The sequence below is a fragment of the Entelurus aequoreus genome, linkage group LG14, assembly GCF_033978785.1.
Source record: "Entelurus aequoreus isolate RoL-2023_Sb linkage group LG14, RoL_Eaeq_v1.1, whole genome shotgun sequence".
NCBI classification, from domain to species: Eukaryota; Metazoa; Chordata; class Actinopteri; order Syngnathiformes; family Syngnathidae; genus Entelurus; species Entelurus aequoreus.
The window spans coordinates 58,674,026-58,690,553 of NC_084744.1; the positions used below are offsets into that span (position 1 = coordinate 58,674,026).

General features: G+C 37.0%; 1 protein-coding gene across 1 annotated transcript in view; it reads right to left on the bottom strand.

Moving 5' to 3' along the window:
* Positions 1 to 16,528, bottom strand: part of LOC133665131 (AP-1 complex subunit gamma-1-like) — a 56,994-nt gene that overhangs the window by 10,229 nt on the left and 30,237 nt on the right. Inside the window, exons 12-18 of the mRNA XM_062070355.1 lie at positions 15,433 to 15,573; positions 15,254 to 15,308; positions 11,637 to 11,759; positions 5,375 to 5,464; positions 5,188 to 5,315; positions 491 to 595; positions 284 to 416 (exon numbers count right to left, since the gene is read on the bottom strand). Of these exons, the coding sequence (XP_061926339.1) occupies positions 284 to 416; positions 491 to 595; positions 5,188 to 5,315; positions 5,375 to 5,464; positions 11,637 to 11,759; positions 15,254 to 15,308; positions 15,433 to 15,573 (775 nt within the window). The remainder of the gene's footprint in view (positions 1 to 283; positions 417 to 490; positions 596 to 5,187; positions 5,316 to 5,374; positions 5,465 to 11,636; positions 11,760 to 15,253; positions 15,309 to 15,432; positions 15,574 to 16,528) is intronic.

The following is a 16,528-nucleotide window of genomic DNA, read 5'->3' on the forward strand; positions in this document are numbered from 1 at the left end:
TTTAGTGGTCAATTGTACGGAATATGGCCCTAGTGTGTGAATGTGAGTGTGAATGTTGTCTGTCTATCTGTGTTGGCCCTGCGATGAGGTGGCGACTTGTCCAGGGTGTACCCTGCCTTCCGCCCGATTGTAGCTGAGATAGGCTCCAGCGCCCCCCGCGACCCCAAAGGGAACAAGCGGTAGAAAATGGATGGATGGATGGATGTATGTACTGTACTGTGCAATCTACTCATAAAAGTCTCAATCAATCAATCCAAATTAAGCAGTAGAGTTATATTCTCACCTGGTTCGCCGCTTGTGGCGGGAGTGAGACCTCCCTCTGCTTCACCTCTTTGACGGCGTCCCCGGCCGAGTCTCCGTTGGTGTGACCCGGGGAGTTCTTCTCGAACAGAGGCATCCTCTCCAACACCGCCGCCCTGTGGATGCGGTCAAGGAGCGGTCAGCCCCCCCCCCCAGCCTAGGGTCTCGCAGATTTAAATCATGTCCAAACCTCATGTGGTCATATTTTTGGAAGAGGGCGTTGTACTCCACCGCCCTCTGCTGGAGCTCCACGTCAATGCAGCTGCCGTAAATACTCACGATGCTCCGGATGCGGCTGGAAACCAAGAAGATGGACGTTAAATCCGTCATCATTTCATCCAATTGAATTGAACTCAGTCGCCATTTGCTAGGGTTTGGTCCGATCCATCCAAATACCGATAACAACAGTATCAGTTCTTTTATAATCTCCTATTTTCATAAATATGTTGTCTTTTTTGTGGTGCTATTGTTATCATATACAATTAGGGATGTCCGATAATGGCTTTTTGCCGATATCCGATATTGTCCAACTCTTTAATTACCGATACCGATATCAACCGATATATGCAGTCGTGGAATTAACACATTATTATGCCTAATTTGGACAACCAGGTATGGTGAAGATAAGGTACTTTTTAAAAAAAAAAAATAAAATAAGATAACTAAATTAAAAAAAAATTCTTGAATAAAAAAGAAAGTAAAACAATATAAAAACAGTTACATAGAAACTAGTAATTAATGAAAATGAGTAAAATTAACTGTTAAAGGTTAGTACTATTAGTGGAGCAGCAGCACGCACAATCATGTGTGCTTACGGACTGTATCCCTTGCAGACTGTATTGATATATATTGATATATAATGTAGGAACCAGAATATTGATAACAGAAAGAAATGGGGGGAGGGAGGTTTTTTGGGTTGGTGCACTAATTGTAAGTGTATCTTGTGTTTTTTATGTTGATTTAATAAAAAAAACAACAAAAGAAACGATACAGATAATAAAAAAAACGATACCGATAATTTCCGATATTACATTTTAACGCATTTATCGGACATCCCTATATACAATTGTGTATGCGGCTTGGCATCGTTTTGCTGAAATAAGCAGGGGCGTCCATGTAAAAGACGTTCGTTGTTGCTTGGATGGCAACGTACAGTCACGATCAAAAGAGTACATACACGTGTAAAGAACATCATGTCATGGCTGTCTTGAGTTTCCAATCATTTCTACAACTCTTAGTTTTTTGTGATAGAGTGATTGGAGCACATACTTGTTGGTCACCAAAAAAAACATTCATGAAGTTTGCTTCTTTTATGAATTTATTATGGGTCTACTGAAAATGTGACTTGGTCAAAAGTTCAAATGTTAATATTTGCTTACATGTCCCTCTAAAGGCTTAGTGGCCACATGCGTGGACAGCACATTTTAGCTCTTATTTCCAAAATTGTGTACACTACTGAATTGGGGTCTTATGGCCACTTATGTGGACACTTATACTGCCATCTGGTGGTGTCAGAAGAGTATAACATACAATGGAATTTGGGAAAAATAAGAATTAGCATGTCCCTAAACATGACGTACACGTTTGTGTACTTATGGACTAAGTTCATCATATCGAAAGATGATTCTTAGTTTTTTATTCTAATTAGGGTCCAATAAGCCCAAATAGCAAAGAAAAATATAAAAATGAACAAACAGCTTGGGCCTTAAAAGGGTTTAAGGCACTTTTGGTAGCCATCCACAAGCTTCTGGTTGGGTTTTTGACCACTCCTCTTTTGACAAAATTGGTGCAGTTCAGCTAAATGTGTTGGTTTTCTGACATGGACTTGTTTCTTCAGCATTGTCCACACGTTTAAGTCAGGACTTTGGGAAGGCCATTCTAAAACCTTCATTCTAGCCATTCCTTTACCACTTTTGAGGTGTGTTTGGGGTCATTGTCCTGTTGGAACACCCAACTGCGCCCAAGACCCAACCTCCGGGCTGATGATTTTAGCTTGTCCTGAAGAATTTGGAGGTAATCCTCCTTTTACTCTCTGTAAAGCACCAGTTCCATTGGCAGCAAAACAGACCCAGAGCATAATACTACCACCACCATGCTTGACTGGAGGTCTGGTGTTCCTGGCCACTCCTCCAAACATATTGCTGGGTATTGTGGCCAAACAGCTCAATTTTTGTTTCATCTGGTATCACATGGACAAAGATAAGACCTTCTGGAGGAAAGTTCTGTGGTCAGATGGAACAAAAATCTTTTTCTTAGACTTAGACAAACTTTATTGATCCACGAGGGAAATTGTTTCACACAGTAGCTCAGTTACAAAGGATGGAAAGGACAATGCAGGTATAAAATAGACTAAAAGCAATATAAAATGTAACATATATACGTAATATTTACATAGCTTATGTACAGTATAGGATTTGTAGAGGACAAAGCTACGATTAATGGGAGACCGGGCTTTCTGCTCCGCCGCTCCCAGTCTGTGGAATGCTCTCCCTGACCACCTGAGGGCACCACAGACTGTGGATGCTTTTAAAAAAGGCTTAAAACCCCCCTTTTTTTTTTTTTTTTAGATATATGCATACTAGTTTTAGCTATTTTGCTGTTCTAGTTTTTATTTTTATTTTTTAATACACTGTAGCACTTTGAGGTTGTTTACTCAATGTAAAGTGCTTTTTACTAATAAAATCTATTATTATATACTGATATATTATATTATGTTATGTTTATAATATATAACAATTACCATGTACAATATTACAATATATGTAACTGCCGCAGCATAAAATAGAGAGTAAATCCAGCATAAAATAGACATTATAAACAAAGAGAGGTAGCTAAGTTGTCAGGTAATAGACATCATCTATCTCTGTATGGCGAGTGATTATACATTTCTTACATTTTTCATTATACATTATATATTTCTCCAGGACAAGCTAAAATCATCAGCCCGGAGGTTGGGCCTTGGGCGCAGTTGGGTGTTCCAACAGGACAATGACCCCAAACACACCTCAAAAGTGGTACAGGAATGGCTAAATCAGGCTAGAATGAAGGTTTTAGAATGGCCTTCCCAAAGTCCTGACTTAATAAACGTGTGGACAATGCTGAAGAAACAAGTCCATGTCAGAAAAGCAACACATTTAGCTGAACTGCACCAATTTTGTCAAGAGGAGTGGTCAAAAATTCAAGCAGAAGCTTGTGGATGGCTACCAAAAGTGCCTTATTGCAGTGAAACTTGCAAAGGGACATGTAAGCAAATATTAACATTGCCGTATGTATACTTTTGACCAAGTCACATTTTCAGTAGACCCATAATAAATTCATAAAAGAAATGTTAGAATAATTATTTCTAAATGATCACAAAAACTTTGTGTTACATTGAGGGTCTGGTGAGAAGACAAAAGCTGTCTTTGAAACCTACCAAGAGTAAGGCTCGTAAAACTCCACCGTGTAGATGAAGGTGTTTGTTTTCTCTCATGTATGGTAATCAACAAAAATATATTGTTCTAACCCAGGGGTGTCCAAAGTGCGGCCCGCACTGGAAATACTATTGTAAAAATAAAAAAGAACATTAAAAAAAGTGGAATGAGGTGAGAAGTTAAATGTTGACACAAAAGCTGCCATGCAGGCTGTTTTTTTCTTCTTTTGTCTTTTTCTTTTTTTGCCATTGCTCAAAAAAAAAAAAGACAAAAAAATCCATGTTATAATGAATTGTTTTCAGGGCTCCAATGACTTCAAATATTTCACTTTAAAATGTTTTATGTGGTAAATATTGCATATATTGTGTAGTAGCCATATAAAAACATCAAAGTTTTCTTTGACAAAAGCGCATAAAACAAACAAAATAATAGTTCCAGCATAAAATGGACAGATATATCTGAAGTTGATCTCGTAACTTAAGTGTTGAAAGTAAAGGAAAAACCTAAAAAAAACGTATCACTTTATGAGTGGGGCACCTTTTGGATCCCAAATATATTTAGTGATTTTTTATTTATCTTTTCACTGTGATTACTCAAAAAAATGAAAGAATTAAAATCAATGGTGTCCTGCATTATTGATCTTTTAGGGCTCTAATGACTAAATACTGCATATTTCAGTTTTACTATAAAAAAAACTAAGTTGTTTTTGACAGCAAAGCCGTAAAACATTTTTTAAAATTTGTATTACTTTATATCAACTTGAAGTTGATATAGAGATTTACTGTAAGCGTTAAATAAGTAAAAAAAAAAAATAATCTGACTTATTTTTAACATTTTAATGACAGAGACCCTTTATGGTCCCCGGGACCCCTAAAGGTAAAATAAATAAAAAATCCATATATTTTGTTATTTTTTGAAAATAAAAAATATCAAAATGGCCCCTGCAGACTTTAATTTTTCCGTGTGCGGCCCTCAGTGGAAAAAGTTTGGACACCCCTGTTCTAACCCAAGGACTTCAAAGCGGAGAGATGGCAGGATCTGCCCAATTTCCAGACGAACTCTTTTTGAACTGACCTTTTCTGTGAATTGTTTACAACCTTTTCTGTGAACTTTTTGCGACCTTTGTCCTTTGGAAACCGGTGGCCATGTGGTCGGGGGGAGGGTCCAAAATAAAAGGAGGAGTGCAATCTTTTGGCAGAGCGTGCTGAGATACCGTACAAGGGTACGGTGTACAGCCGACTCTCCTCAATATTGAGTCCAAATTGAATTCTGTCTCCGTTTAATTCTTTGCCTCTTGTCTTGTTTAATAAATGTCATCAGTGTTTGAACCTGACAAGAACCAAACTTCATGAATGGTTTTTTTTTGTGACCAACAAGTATGTGCTCCAATCACTCTATCACAAAAAAAATAAGTTATAGAAATGATTGGACACTCAAGACAGCCATGACATTATAAAAAAAAAGTGAATCTTACTCCACGTTCTCGGTGATGCGGGTGCTCAGTTTCATTGTGGCGGTGAGAGCGAAGCCTCTGGTCACCGGGGTGGACATGTGCGACTGCAAAACCGTTTCCAGGGCGTCCAGCACGCTGTCCTCGGTCACCTAATTGGGACGATGTGTCAACAACAAAAAGAACATGTCGAGGACAACATGTTTGTCACCTCAACAGGCTCCATCTCCTGGCACTCTCCTTTCAGCAGCAGGTCGCCGTACTCGCCTATGCACCAGCACGCCACCTGCACCAGGGGGTGCTGCAGACGCACATAAACAACAACAAATAGGTTTCAACACAAAGCTCTTGACTATTTTACATGGATTTTCACAGGAACAACAGTGATAAGTAACTAATAAACCAGCTTTCTGTTATTTTGACCATCATAATCTATTATGCCTGGTTCACACCAACGGCGCTTGCCGCGCTATAAAGCGGCGAGCAAAGCGCCGTCATTTTTGTCAATTTTTCCACGAATATCCCGATCTCCGAAGTAATGTTATGCTTTGATATGCTCTGATACGAATTAGTTGCCGCTTTGTTACCGTTCCTCACGATTTGATGCCACTTTGATCCCGTTTTGATACGCTTTAAATCATGCTTTGATACGTTGTATTACGCTTTATTGAACTTTTATTACGTTTTGATGCGATCCTGACGCTTTAAATCAGGCTCTGACACGATTATCAAGCTCTGTTGTGCATTGTTACAACAAAAATAAGAAAAAAATGTGAAAAACTCAGTATACTGTTTTCCACACATTTTTATATTCATTTATTTTTTCAATTTCTCTTTTTTTTCGTTATATCATGTTTTATATCTTCATTTGTTTTATTTTTCTCATCTTAATAAATATCTATCATTTTTTATGCTAGTTGACAACATTAAATGGCATTTATTTTATTTTTTATATTCATTTATTTTTCCAATTTCTCTTTTTTTTCCAGTTATATTACGTTTTATATCTTCATTTCTTTTATTTTTCTCATCTTAATAAATATCTATCTTTCATTTTGTATGCTAGTTGACAACATTAAATGGCATTTCTTTTATTTTTTATATTCATTTATTTTTTCAATTTCTCTTTTTTCCCCGTTATATTATGTTTTATATCTTCATTTGTTTTATTTTTCTCATCTTAATAAATATCTATCATTTTTTATGCTAGTTGACAACATTAAATAGCATTTCTTTTATTTTTTATATTCATTTATTTTTTCAATTTCTCTTTTTTTCCCGTTATATTACGTTTTATATCTTCATTTCTTTTATTTTTCTCATCTTAATAAATATCTATCTTTCATTTTGTATGCTAGTTGACAACATTAAATGGCATTTCTTTTATTTTTTACATTCATTTATTTTTTCAATTTCTCCTTTTTTTCCGTTATATTATGTTTTATATCTTCATTTGTTTTATTTTTCTCATCTTAATAAATATCGATCATTTTTTATGCTAGTTGACAACATTAAATGGCATTTCTTTTATTTTTTATATTCATTTATTTTTTCAATTTCTCTTTTTTTTCCCGTTATATTACGTTTTATATCTTCATTTCTTTTATTTTTCTCATCTTAATAAATATCTATCTTTCATTTTGTATGCTAGTTGACAACATTAAATGGCATTTCTTTTATTTTTTACATTCATTTATTTTTTCAATTTCTCCTTTTTTTCCGTTATATTATGTTTTATATCTTCATTTGTTTTATTTTTCTCATCTTAATAAATATCTATCATTTTTTATGCTAGTTGACAACATTAAATGGCATTTCTTTTATTTTTTACATTCATTTATTTTTTCAATTTCTCTTTTTTCCCCCCGTTATATTATGTTTTATATCTTCATTTCTTTTATTTTTCTCATCTTAATAAATATCTATCATTTTTTATGCTAGTTGACAACATTAAATGGCATTTCTTTTATTTTTTATATTCATTTATTTTTTCAATTTATCTTTTTTTCCCGTTATATTATGTTTTATATCTTCATTTGTTTTATTTTTCTCATCTTAATAAATATATATCTTTCATTTTTTATGCTAGTTGACAACATTAAATGGCATTTCTTTTATTTTTTACATTCATTTATTTTTTCAATTTCTCTTTTTTTTCCGTTATATTATGTTTTATATCTTCATTTCTTTTATTTTTCTCATCTTAATAAATATCTATCTTTCATTTTTTATGCTAGTTGACAACATTAAATGGCATTTCTTTTATTTTTTATATTCATTTATTTTTTCAATCTCTTTTTTTCCCGTTATATTATGTTTTATATCTTCATTTCTTTTATTTTTCTCATCTTAATAAATATCTATCTTTCATTTTTTATGCTAGTTGAAAATAATAAAAGGCTTTTCTTTTATAAAACGTAACATATTCTCTTTATTATTAACATTTTCATACAGAACAATGATAGACAGTAATGTCAAACTGCAACATCAAACAGCAGAAGTACAGAAACAATGATCATCGTATAAAAAAGGCAATGATGCAAAAGAGAATGGATTTGTAATCCTGTGTTGGTTTTACATAAAGTTTCAATGTCACTCGTCAATATCACAGTCACTTCCTATTTGTAGTTGTAGACTGGGCTCCGCGCTTTGAACCAAGATCTGTTAAGCTTTCCTACGCTTTTAGTCAAGTTTTGCTGAGCTTTGTCAGGCTTTGATACGCTCTCGGCGTTTTATTCCATTCTTGACAGAGCGCAGAATTTTTTTAAACCGTTTAAAAAATTTTGGCGAACTTGCCGCATGTCCCGCTTCACTACAAGCTTTCCCACCATCCATTAGGACCCTCACGCTTTAATCAGGCTTTGTTACGCTATAACGCCGCTTTAAAGCGCCGTCAAAGCGCCGTTGGTGTGAACCTAGCATTATGAATGATCCAATTTAACAGGTTTGATACTGTAAGTGTAAGTCGTATCTGGTTTTATCGTTTTTTTTAGCAGCATTTTATTCTCATGTGTATATTTACACGCTCTGAATATTACTAAAAAAAAAAAAGGAACCTTAAAGCATTTATTAGGTAATTATTCGGGCTGTCAAAAATAAGGAGTTAAATCATGCGATTAATCACAAAAAAAATGTTTGCTTTATCATGTATAGTTGCAGGTAGAAATGGGTACTCGTCCCATTTGAACTGATACCGGTACTCAACAGTACCAATTTCTGGTACTTTTGTGAGTCTTAATATTAATTTGTTTTGGATAATAAAATCTCATTTTTTTTATTGCAACATTTTAAAATGAGCCGATTATGGCAACTACTGTCCCGTTGTTACATCGTGTTTTTATCACAATTTGAGTCTCATTTGCAGGTATTACAGTAAGTCGCAATTACAGTTGCAAGTGTTGGACGTTAGAAAGCAGTAATGTGTAGTCAGTGTTTCCCACACATTCATTTATTTGTGGCGGCCCGCCACGAAATAGTTACGTGCGCCACAAATAAAAATTTTAAAAAAAAATAATTTTTTGTTGTTGTTGTTGTTCTGTCCAGCTTCTCAGGCAAATCACATAGTTGATGTAGATGCCCATATAGGCTGTTCAGATTTACTTTAAAAAGAGAAGTGTAGGATACTTCTCTTGTTGCCTTATTTGTATTTGACCACTCCTGTTTTCTGTTTATTTGTTACTGACTGTGGCAGGACACCTCTGCCTCTGTTTCACTTTATGTTGCTGGTAAATAATATGGTTGTAGTAGTAGGCTAAAGTTAAATTATTTAGTATGCACTAATTAAAGGGGCAGAGCTTTAAGAGACATTTTAGCTTTTATATTTTATAAGATATATTTTTTAAGAACCACAATTAATAAATATATTTCAGTGAATAACTTATTGTTCAAATCTGTATATAAATATGTACATAAAGTGTTGTAATTATATTGTAAAATGGATGGATGGACGTTTAAAACAAAACTGTTATTATTAATTAGTAAGTATACATTTTTTGAGCCTTTTTAGAGAAAATCATATCATTGTAGTAAATTATGCAAATTACTCGATGATGTCATGGTGACCACGCCCATAGCCACGCCCCCACCACCACAGGTATCCTGGCAGTTTATGGGAAACACTGATAGTTTAGTGTGTAGTTTTATTTTTTTTTTGTTGTGCCCCAGAAAGTGTTAATACTGTAAATATCGTGCTTATTACACACCGGCTGTTCCATTGTACGGTGCATTGGAGGTGTTGAAATCACCATGTAAAATCGCTAATGGTGTTCAGTAGCAGGTCAATAGAAAAGCCAATGTATATTAGCGGGGGGGTGGGGGGGTGGGGGGGGGGGGGTGTGCTGGAGCCTATCTCAGCTGCATTCGGGCGGAAGGCGGGGTACACCCTGGACAAGTCGCCACCTCATCACGGGGCCAACACAGATAGACAGACAACATTCATACTCACATTAATTGTTTTTGGTAATAAAATCAAATATTTTTACTCCAAATTTTTAAAATGAGCCGATTATGACAACTACTGTCCCGTTGTTAGATCGTGTTTCGTTATCACAATTTGAGTCTCATTTGCAGGTACTGCAGTAAGTCGCAATTACAGTTGCAAGTGTCGGACGTTAGATGGCAGTAATGTATAGTTTATAATGTGGTGTATCTTGTTGTTGTTGTGCCCCAGAAAGTGTTAATACTGTAAGTATTGTGCTTATTGTACGCCAGCTGTTCCATTGTACGGTGCATCTGAGTTAACACATTTGGAGGTGTTGGAAATCATAATAGGACTCCTTTAAAGGCCTACTGAAAGCCACTACTACCGACCACGCAGTCTGATAGTTTATATATCAATGATGAAATCTTAACATTGCAACACGTGCCAATACGGCCGGGTTAACTTATAAAGTGACATTTTAAATTTCCCGCCACACTTCCGGTTGAAAACGTCTATGTATGATGACGTATGCGCGTGACGTCGATGGTTGAAATGGAAGTATTCGGACACATTGTATCTCAATACAAACAGCTCTGTTTTAATCGCAAAATTCCACAGTATTCTGGACATCTGTGTTGGTGAATCTTTTGCAATTTGTTTAATGAACAATGAAGACTGCAAAGAAGAAAGCTGTAGGTGGGATCGGTGTATTAGCGGCTGGCTGCAGCAACACAACCAGGAGGACTTTGAGTTGGATAGCAGACGCGCTATCCGACGCTAGCCGCCGACCGCATCGATGATCGGGTGAAGTCCTTCGTCGCTCCGTCGATCGCTGGAACGCAGGTGAGCATGGGTGTTGATGAGCAGATGAGGGCTGGCGTAGGTGGAGCGCTAATGTTTTTATCATAGGTCTGACGAGGTCCCGTAGCTAAGTTAGCTTCAATGGCGTCGTTAGCAACGGCATTGTTAACCTTCGCCAGGCTGGAAAGCATTAACCGTGTAGTTACATGTCCATGGTTTAATAGTATTGTTGATATTCTGTCTATCCTTCCAGTCAGGGGTTTATTTCTTTTGTTTCTATCTGCAGTTAAGCCCGATGCTATCACGTTAGCTCCGTAGCTAAAGTGCTTCACCGATTTATTGTCGTGGAGATAAAAGTCACTGTGAATGTCCATTTTGCGTTCTTGACTGTCATTTTCAAGAGGATATAGTATCCGAGGTGGTTTAAAATACAAATCCGTGATCCACAATAGAAAAAGGAGAAAGTTTGGAATCCAATGAGCCCTTGTACCTAAGTTACGGTCAGAGCGAAAAAAGATACGTCCTGCACTGCACTCTAGTCCTTCACTCTCACGTTCCTCATCCACAAATCTTTCATCCTGGCTCAAATTAATGGGGTGATCGTCGCTTTCTCGGTCCGAATCGCTCTCGCTGCTGGTGTAAACAATGGGGAAATGTGAGGAGCCTTTCAACCTGCGACGTCACGCTACTTCCGGTACAGGCAAGGCTTTTTTTTATCAGCGAGCAAAAGTTGTGAACTTTATCGTCGATGTTGTCTACTAAATCCTTTCAGCAAAAATATGGCAATATCGCGAAATGATCAAGTATGACACATAGAATGGATCTGCTATCCCCGTTTGAATGAAAAAAAATCATTTCAGTAGGCCTTTAATGCGCCTTATAATCCGGTGCGCTTTATATACGAAAAAATATCAAAAATAGACCATTATAATCCAGTGCGCCCTATGGTCCGGAAAATACGGTCATTTATATTATGCAAGAAAGTCATTTGCTGTGATTAATGCTGATTAATCCAAATTCAGAAGTGTGATTAATTGGACAGCACTCGTAATTATCTGGACTATTGTAGTTGTAAGTCATTTAGGTTCATGAAGCAACCAAAGAGTAGTAGAACACAGCAGAACAGGTTTATCTAATGTTGTGGATCATGTGTGTGTGTTCTCTCTCTGTACCACACACACACACTTTAGATTACTCATCTGGTTTCTAAAAATACACCTGGATACATTAACCTCAAAGCCTATACACACACCTGAGAGATGTCTGTGAAGAGCGCCCGGTAGAGCTTGTGCACGGTGTAGCAGTGAAGGTCAGAGGCGGTGGTGATGAGCTGGATCAAGTTGGGGACGGTTTCATCCCTCACGTCACCTCCCGCCTGCCAGTGTGGGAATGAATACGTGGCAAACGTGAGCGTGTAAAACACACACAAACATGACACCGTACAATAAATGCATTCATTTGTTCAAAGTGTTCCGATACAACTTTTTTATGTCCGATTTGATGCTTGTGTATTGGCTGATATCAATACTCGAACTTGACGGTAGGCATGGTGTTCCTGGGATTAAAGGCCTCACGTTTTCTCCTCCAAATGTGTTGCTGGGTATTGTGGGCAAACAGCTCCATTTTTGTTTCATCCGACATCACATGGACAAAGATAAGACCTTCTGGAGGAAAGTTCTGTGGTCAGATGAAACAAAAATGGAGCTGTTTGGCCACAATAACCAGCAATTTTCACATTTTCAGTAGACCCATATAAGTCGGCATGACAAAAATTCAGGATTTTTTCTGACAAAAAGTCGGCATTTTTTCTGTTAAAAAGTCTGGAATTTTTCTTTCAAAAAGTCGAGATTTTTTCTGTCAAAAAATCTGGATTTTTTTTGTCAAAAAGTCAGCATTTTTCCTTTCAAAAAGTAGGCCTTTTATTCTGTCAAAAAGTCTGCATTTTTTCTGACAAAAATTCAGGATTTTTTCTGACAAACAGTCGTAATTTTTCCTGTCAAAAAGTCGGCATTTTTTCCGTAAAAAAATTGGGATTTTTTTCTGTCAAAAAGTAAGCTTTTTCCTGTCAAAAAAATCTGGATTATTTTTTCCCTGTCAAAAAGTCTGCATTTTTTCTGTCAATATGTCGGCATTTTTCCCGTAAAAAAAATGGGATTTTTTTCTGTCAAAAAGTCATCTTTTTTCTTTTAAAAAAAAAGGGATTTTTTTTACCTGTCAAAAAATCTGGATTTTTTTTTTCTTGTCAAAAAGTCGGAATTTTTTCTGTCAAAAAGTCGGCATTTTTCCTGACAAAAAGTCAGCTTTTTTTTCTGTCAAAAAGTCGGCATTTTTTCTGTCAAAAACTTTAGCTCCGGACTTTTTCCTGTTTTTTTTGTTTGATGTTTTCATAAAAAAAAAATTGCTAAACTTTTTGTTTCATCTGACATCACATGGACAAAGATAAGACCTTCTGGAGGAAAGTTCTGTGGTCAGATGAAACAAAAATGGAGCTGTTTGGCCACAATAACCAGCAATTTTCACATTTTCAGTAGACCCATATAAGTCGGCATGACAAAAATTCAGGATTTTTTCTGACAAAAAGTCGGCATTTTTTCTGTTAAAAAGTCTGGAATTTTTCTTTCAAAAAGTCGAGATTTTTTCTGTCAAAAAATCTGGATTTTTTTTGTCAAAAAGTCAGCATTTTTCCTTTCAAAAAGTAGGCCTTTTATTCTGTCAAAAAGTCTGCATTTTTTCTGACAAAAATTCAGGATTTTTTCTGACAAACAGTCGTAATTTTTCCTGTCAAAAAGTCGGCATTTTTTCCGTAAAAAAATTGGGATTTTTTTCTGTCAAAAAGTAAGCTTTTTCCTGTCAAAAAAATCTGGATTATTTTTTTCCTGTCAAAAAGTCTGCATTTTTTCTGTCAATATGTCGGCATTTTTCCCGTAAAAAAAATGGGATTTTTTTCTGTCAAAAAGTCATCTTTTTTCTTTTAAAAAAAAAGGGATTTTTTTTACCTGTCAAAAAAATCTGGATTTTTTTTTCCTGTCAAAAAGTCGGCATTTTTTCTGTCAAAAAGTCGGCATTTTGCCTGTCAAAAAGTCGGCATTTTTCCTGACAAAAAGTCAGCTTTTTTTTCTGTCAAAAAGTCGGCATTTTTTCTGTCAAAAACTTTAGCTCCGGACTTTTTCAGTTTTTTTTGTTTGATGTTTTCATAAAAAAAAAATTGCTAAATTTTTAGTTTCATCTGACATCACATGGACAAAGATAAGACCTTCTGGAGGAAAGTTCTGTGGTCAGAGGAACAAAAATGGAGCTTCCCAAAATCCCAAAGTCCTGACTTAAACGTGTGGACAATCCTGAAGAAACAAGCCGATCTGCATCAATTTTGTCAAGAGGAGTGGTCAAAAATGTAATCAGCAGCTGGTGGATGGCTACCAAAAGCGCCTTATTGCTACGAACAATGTGAGAATGGGCTTTCTGCTCCGCCGCTTCCAGTCTGTGGAACTCTCTCCCTGACCACCTGAGGGCACCACAGACTGTGGATGCTTTTAAAAAGGCTTAAAAACCCTTCTTTTTAAAAAACATTTTTTTTTTTAGATATATGCATACTAGTTCTAGCTATTTGGCTGTTCTAGTTTTTATTTTTATTATCTTAAAAAAAATAAATAATACACTGTAGCACTTTGGAGGTTGTTTACATAATGTAAAGTGCTTTTTACAAATAAAATCTATTATTATTATTAGTAGTAAATGGGACAATGAAAAAAGGAGGATTACTTCCAAATTCTTCAGGACAAGCTAAAAATCATCAGCCCGGAGGTTGGGTCGCACAGTTGGGTGTTCCAACAGGACAATGACCCCCAAACACACCTCAAAAGTGTAAAGGAATGGCTAAATCAGGCTGGAATGAAGGTTTTAGAATGGCCTTCCCAAAGTCCTGACTTAAACGTGTGGACAATGCTGAAGAAACAAGCCGATCTGCATAAATTTTAGTCAAGAGGAGTGGTCAAAAATGTAAGCAGAAGCTGGTGGATGGCTACCAAAAGCGCCTTATTGCTACGAACAATGTGAGAATGGGCTTTCTGCTCCGCCGCTCCCAGTCTGTGGAACGCTCTCCCTGACCACCTGAGGGCACCACAGACTGTGGATGCTTTTAAAAAGGCTTAAAAACCCTTCTTTTTAAAAAAGCATTTTTTCAGATAAATGCATACTAGTTGTAGCTATTTGGCTGTTCTAGTTTTTATTTTTATTATCTTTAAAAAAAATGAATACACTGTAGCACTTTGGAGGTTGTTTACTCAATGTAAAATTATTTTTACAAATAAAATCTGTCATTATTATTATTAGTAAATGGGACAATGGAGAGGGAGGATTACCTCCAAATTCTTCAGGACAAGCTAAAATCATCAGCCCGGAGGTTGGGTCTTGGGCGCAGTTGGGTGCACATGTCAAAGAGTGGTAAAGGAATGGCTAAATCAGGCTAGAATGAAGGTTTTAGAATGGCCTTCCCAAAGTCCTGACTTTAAACATGTGGAACGCTCTCCCTGACCACCTGAGGGCACCACAGACTGTGGATGCTTTTAAAAAAGGCTTAAAAAACCTTTTTTTTTTTTTTAGATATATGCATACTAGTTCTAGCTATTTTGGTGTGTTCTAGCAGATTTGCTCACATTTTCAGTAGCACCATAATAAATTCATAAAAGAAGCAAACTTCACGAATGTTTTTTGGTGCCCAACAAGTATGTGCTCCAATCACTCTATCACAAAAAAATAAGAGTTGTGGAAACGATTGGAAACTCAAGACAGCCATGACATGATGTTCTTTACAAGTGTATGTACACTCTTGACCCCCAAGGTGATGTCAAGGCAAGGCAGTAGAGTATTTACCGTGGTGAGGACATGCAGGATGGTGTCAATGTGCCAACGCTGGGAGGGTGCATACCTGACAGACACACACAATGGTGCTTTAGAGCAAGTCATAAACACACACATAAAACTATTTGTCACCGCACAAAGACTGACATGCACGTGTGAAAGTGGAACATGAACGCAGGTGGTTGGCTCACCTCTCCGCGGCGTGGAATATACCGCTGGCCGCTTCGGCGCGGAGTTCGGGCGGGCAGGAGGAGAGGAAGACGAGTAGCTCCTTCATCATGGAGCGGATGTTGCTGGCGGACACCAAGGCCAAGGAGAGATCTAAAGCGCGGCTGAACATAGGAAGACACCAAAAATGTACTGGATTTCAAAATAAACATCCCAGCCTTTCTGCCCTAAATTGGAAAATAGTTTTGCATTGCAGCTTGAGCAGAAAGTAGTTTCATTAATGGCACTGTTTGCAGCTGTGAATCCAGCAGAGGGCGCTATCTCTCAATCAAATTCCTTCAACATTTTCCAGTAGGAAGACGATGTTATTGTTAGAATATTGTTTGTAAATGATCACAAAAGCTTTGTATTACATTGAGTTCCTTGCAGGGGGACGGGTGCTGTCTTTGGGGCCCTACCAGGAGGAAGGCTCGTAAAACTCCACTGTGACTTCAAAACGGACAGATGGCAGGATCTGCCCAATTTCCAGACGAACTCTTTTTGAAGTATTTTACGAACCCTTTTTGAACTATTTTACGATTTTTTTTCCTTTGAACTGTTCGGTAACCAAAGGCAACGCTGTTTACGACCCCCTTCCCTCTGGAAGCAGCTGTGGTCAGGTGGGGAGGAGAAAGTCAAATAAAGAAGGAGGAGTGCAATATTTTGGCAGAGCGTGGGTGACACTGAAAGGGGGTTACAGGTCGACACGTTTTCTCCTCAATATTGAGTCCAAATTGAATTCTGCGTCTGTTTGATTCTTTGCCTCTTGTCTTGTTTAATAGACGTCATCAGTGTTAAGCAACTTTTAATTGCTTAAGGGCGGTATAGCTCGGTTGGTAGAGCGGCCCTGCCAGCAACTTGAGGGTTCCAGGTTCGATCCCCGCTCCCGCCATCCTAGTTACTGCCGTTGTGTCCTTGGGCAAGACACTTTACCCACCTGCTCCCCAGTGCCACCCACACTGGTTTAAATGTAACTTAGATATTGGGTTTCACTATATAAAAGTGCTTTGAGTCACTAGAGAAAAGCGCTATATAAATATAATTCACTTCCCTTTACTAATTATGCAAGTGAGTGATCAC